Source organism: Coregonus clupeaformis, chromosome 6 (assembly GCF_020615455.1).
Source record: "Coregonus clupeaformis isolate EN_2021a chromosome 6, ASM2061545v1, whole genome shotgun sequence".
NCBI lineage: Eukaryota > Metazoa > Chordata > Actinopteri > Salmoniformes > Salmonidae > Coregonus > Coregonus clupeaformis.
The window spans coordinates 12273086-12278085 of record NC_059197.1 but is presented as its reverse complement, the minus strand read 5'-3'; the positions used below and the strand labels follow the sequence as shown (position 1 = coordinate 12278085).

General features: G+C 46.2%; 1 protein-coding gene across 5 annotated transcripts in view; it reads right to left on the bottom strand.

Moving 5' to 3' along the window:
• The window catches only part of LOC121567671 (protein CASP), a 159557-nt gene that overhangs the window by 75801 nt on the left and 78756 nt on the right, over window positions 1–5000 (bottom strand). For all 5 annotated transcript variants that reach the window (XR_006001147.2, XM_041877873.2, XM_041877874.2 and 2 more), the window contains exons 6-8: window positions 1742–1865; window positions 1036–1112; window positions 882–948 (exon numbers count right to left, since the gene is read on the bottom strand). Coding sequence is in view for 4 of the 5 variants with exons in the window: in XM_041877873.2 (XP_041733807.2) it covers window positions 882–948; window positions 1036–1112; window positions 1742–1865 (268 nt within the window). In the remaining variant the exon portion in view is untranslated. The remainder of the gene's footprint in view (window positions 1–881; window positions 949–1035; window positions 1113–1741; window positions 1866–5000) is intronic.

The window sequence follows — 5000 nt, the reverse complement described above, 5'->3', positions numbered from 1 at the left end:
CCGTTCTACTTGGGACTCGGACCTTGAATAATAGTGACTTTGTCCCACTTCTGTCAAGGACACACCACAGTCCTCTCAGACCCTTTATAACCGACCCTTTATAACCGACCCTTTATAACCGACCCTTTATAACCGACCCTTTATAACAGACCCTTTATAACAGACCCTTTATAACCAACCCTTTATAACCAACCCTTTAGAACAGACTCTTTATAACAGACTCTTTATAACAGCTCCCAGTGTCCCTCACTAAATCTAAACGGCTTACAGAGAGAACCTCATCCAGTTGTATATATTGGTGATTTGATGGTTACAATTAAGCAATAAGGCCAGAGGGGGTGTGGTATATGGCCAATATACTACGGCAAAGGGCTGTTCTTATGCACGACGCAACGCCGAGTGCCTGGACGCTCCTTAGGCGTGATATATTGGTATATACATCACAAACCCCTGAGGTGCCTTATTGCTTTATTATAAACTGGTTACCAACGTAATTAGAGCTGGTATACGGTCTGATATACCACGGCTGTCAGCCTATCAGCATTCAGGGCTTGAACCACCCAGTTTATAAAATGCTATATAATCTCTCAGTATTTACAGTGTATTGCTTAAGCCTGGATTTAGAGAGGCTGTTATTGAGCAGCAGGAGAAGGTCCAACTCTGGCCTTTCCTCTGGAGGGAGCGGAGATCCATAATCACCTGATTATATCAGAGGACTGTGGGAGAGCTGTAGCGACTGGAAATAACCATAGCAGCAAGTGATGGGATGGAGAATATGTTCAGGAAAGTCTCACACACACACACACACACGAGGAGCACCATGAACACCCCACTCTGCCTTGAGGATTACAGTGAAGGACACGAGGTCAGCTGAAACTCACTTGGCTGTGCAGTCCTCGTCATACTTGGTCTTCAGATCGAACAGCTCTGTCTGAGTTGTTTCAAGAGCTGGAAAAACAGCCAGGAAACAACAGCTTTAGTTAGGCCAACAGTGGGTGATAGAGACAGGACAGTACTGAGTGGACTGGTAGCTACCTGTCTGTAGGGCCTGGGTCTTGTGGTCAGCCTCAACCAGCTTAGAGGACATGGAGTCCTGGCTCTCCTGGAGCTTTCTGGAAACAGAGAGAGATGGAGGGATGGGGAGAGAGGAGAAAAATTAACGAGGGTCGACAGAGAGAGACATCAACCATGAGTCATTCAAAGCAATAGAGAGCAAGACATTGGGTCATTGAGATAGCGTTCGTCAGCCCCAACTCCTTACTGTCCAACCACGGCAAATGTAACAATTCCCTATTTTACCACCATTTCTAATCCTGTATTTCCCTTAAAAACCTCAAAAACACCAAACAAGCTGTAATGTCTGGTCACCATGGCCATTCTACACCAACACATCATTGAAAGAGGAGACAGAGAAGAGAAAACATGTATTTTTAGCTAATAAAGTTGGGGCTTTTAGGGCGTTGCTGGGAAAATGCCACAGAGTGATAGACATTAATAACCGCAGAGAGACAGACTCTCTCTCTCTCATACGCGTCGGAGGTACCACCCATATACTGCCCCTCTAAGACACAGGAAGTGAGTGCTCAACACACAGGAAGAGACCTAGCCTACATAATAGTTACATTGATGCACAGGAAATGCGTCCGGACACGTGCCCTTCACTGCATGGCTGCTGTGTAGGCCTCGTTGTTAGAACTCACCTCACCTTCTCTCCATATTCCTAGTAAATACTGTAACTCACCTCTCCTTCTCTGCATAGTCATTGTGGAGCTGGACTTGTTTCTCCTGGGCCAGGTTCTCAGCCTGGTTCTTCAGGGACTGCTCATAGTCCCGGATCTTCTCCTTCAGCGCTTTAATAGTCACCTCTGGACCAGGAGAGGGGGGGGGGTGAGAGAGAGGGAAAGAGGAGAGTGGTTAATGCACTGCTGACCTAGGCAGAGTTGCAAAGGACAAAGTCCAGTATCTGTGTTCTTTTGCCCATTTTAATCTTTAATTTTTATTGGCCAGTCTGAGATATGGCTTTTTCTTTGCAACTCTGCCTAGAAGGTCAGCATCCCGGAGTCACCTCTTCACTGTTGACGTTGAGACTGGTGTTTTGCGGGTACTATTTAATGAAGCTGCCAGTTGAGGATCTGTGAGGCGTCTGTTTCTCAAACTAGACACTAATGTATTTGTCTTCTTGCTCAGTTGTGCACCGGGGCCTCCCACTCCTCTTTCTATTCTGGTTAGAGTCCGTTTGCGCTGTTCTGTGAAGGGAGTAGTACACAGCATTGTACGAGATCTTCAGTTTCTTGGCAATTTCTCGCATGGAATAGCCTTCATTTCTCAGAACAAGAATAGACTGACGAGTTTCAGAAGAAAGTTATTTGTTTCTGGCCATTTTGATCCTGTAATCGAACCCACAATTGCTGATGCTCCAGATACTCAACTAGTCTCAAGAAGGCCAGTTTTATTGCTTCTTTAATCAGCACAACAGTTTTCAGCTGTGCTAACATAATTGCAAAAGGGTTTTCTAATGATCAATTAGCCTTTTAAAATGATCAACTTGGATTAGCAAACACAACGTGCCATTGGAACACAGGACTGATGGTTGCTGATAATGGGCCTCTGTACGCCTATGTAGATATTCCATAAAAAAATCAGCCGTTTTCCAGCTACAATAGCCATTTACAACATTAACAATGTCTACACTGTATTTCTGATCAATTTGATGTTATTTTAATGGACCAAAAAAACTTTTGAACAGTAGTGTAGGAGTAACCCAACACTATTATAGTATTTGAGATGGTCTGGGAGCCTGGAGCAGTGTGGGGTGTGTATCTGGCGAGGATGACCTGAATACTCCAGCTGAGCTCCAGAGTAAACCAGAGAGAGGAAAGTGTCTATGTAATATGTGGATGTCTGAGAGGGCAGAGGAATGTCTTTAAGAAAGTGAGACAAAGATTGAGAGCACTGCTGATCGTTGCCTTTGATTGAGAGCTCTTACCAATGTGCACGAGTGCGTGTGTATGTGTGTGTGTGTGATTTAAACTCCATTCTCCCAGCTCTGACACATAATCAATAGAGGAGAGTTCTCTCAGAGACCTCTTACCCCACCACTGCTTAAGACAACCTTAAACATTTAGGTTGCTGGGATCAATGTCCCCTGCTGAGGGTTTATCTGTGTGTGTGTGTGTGTGTGTGTGTGTGTGTGTGTGTGTGTGTGTGTGTGTGTGTGTGTGTGTGGTGGTTACGCTGTGTGTTTTGGGGTTTAAATATCCCCTTTCCATTCAGGCTGAGAGGATAAAGGATGAGGGAGTAGAAGAATCAACAGCAGAACATAAAGGTGTTCCAACTAACTGACCCTGAGCTGTTCCAACTAACTGACCCTGAGCTGTTCCAACTAACTGACCCTGAGCTGTTCCAACTAACTGACCCTGAGCTGTTCCAACTAACTAACTGACCCTGAGCTGTTCCAACTAACTGACCCTGAGCTGTTCCAACTAACTGACCCTGAGCTGTTCCAACTAACTGACCCTGAGCTGTTCCAACTAACTGACCCTGAGCTGTTCCAACTAACTGACCCTGAGCTGTTCCAACTAACTAACTGACCCTGAGCTGTTCCAACTAACTAACTGACCCTGAGGTGTTCCAACTAACTAACTGACCCTGAGCTGTTCCAACTAACTAACTGACCCTGAGCTGTTCCAACTAACTGACCCTGAGCTGTTCCAACTAACTGACGCTGAGCTGTTCCAACTAACTGACCCTGAGCTGTTCCAACTAACTGACCCTGAGCTGTTCCAACTAACTGACCCTGAGCTGTTCCAACTAACTGACCCTGAGCTGTTCCAACTAACTGACCCTGAGCTGTTCCAACTAACTAACTGACCCTGAGCTGTTCCAACTAACTGACCCTGAGGTGTTCCAACTAACTAACTGACCCTGAGGTGTTCCAACTAACTAACTGACCCTGAGCTGTTCCAACTAACTAACTGACCCTGAGCTGTTCCAACTAACTAACTGACCCTGAGCTGTTCCAACTAACTGACCCTGAGCTGTTCCAACTAACTGACCCTGAGGTGTTCCAACTAACTAACTGACCCTGAGCTGTTCCAACTAACTGACCCTGAGCTGTTCCAACTAACTGACCCTGAGGTGTTCCAACTAACTGACCCTGAGCTGTTCCAACTAACTGACCCTGAGCTGTTCCAACTAACTGACCCTGAGGTGTTCCAACTAACTGACCCTGAGCTGTTCCAACTAACTGACCCTGAGCTGTTCCAACTAACTGACCCTGAGCTGTTCCAACTAACTGACCCTGAGCTGTTCCAACTAACTGACCCTGAGCTGTTCCAACTAACTGACCCTGAGCTGTTCCAACTAACTGACCCTGAGGTGTTCCAACTAACTAACTGACCCTGAGCTGTTCCAACTAACTGACCCTGAGGTGTTCCAACTAACTGACTGACCCTGAGGTGTTCCAACTAACTGACCCTGAGCTGTTCCAACTAACTGACCCTGAGGTGTTCCAACTAACTAACTGACCCTGAGCTGTTCCAACTAACTGACCCTGAGCTGTTCCAACTAACTGACCCTGAGCTGTTCCAACTAACTGACCCTGAGCTGTTCCAACTAACTGACCCTGAGCTGTTCCAACTAACTGACCCTGAGCTGTTCCAACTAACTAACTGACCCTGAGCTGTTCCAATTAACTGACCCTGAGCTGTTCCAATTAACTGACGCTGAGCTGTTCCAACTAACTGACCCTGAGCTGTTCCAATTAACTGACGCTGAGCTGTTCCAACTAACTGACCCTGAGCTGTTCCAATGAACTGTCGCTGAGGTGTTCCAACTAACTAACTGACCCTGAGGTGTTCCAACTAACTGACCCTGAGCTGTTCCAATTAACTGTCGCTGAGCTGTTCCAACTAACTGACCCTGAGCTGTTCCAATTAACTGACGCTGAGCTGTTCCAACTAACTGACCCTGAGCTGTTCCAACTAACTGACCCTGAGCTG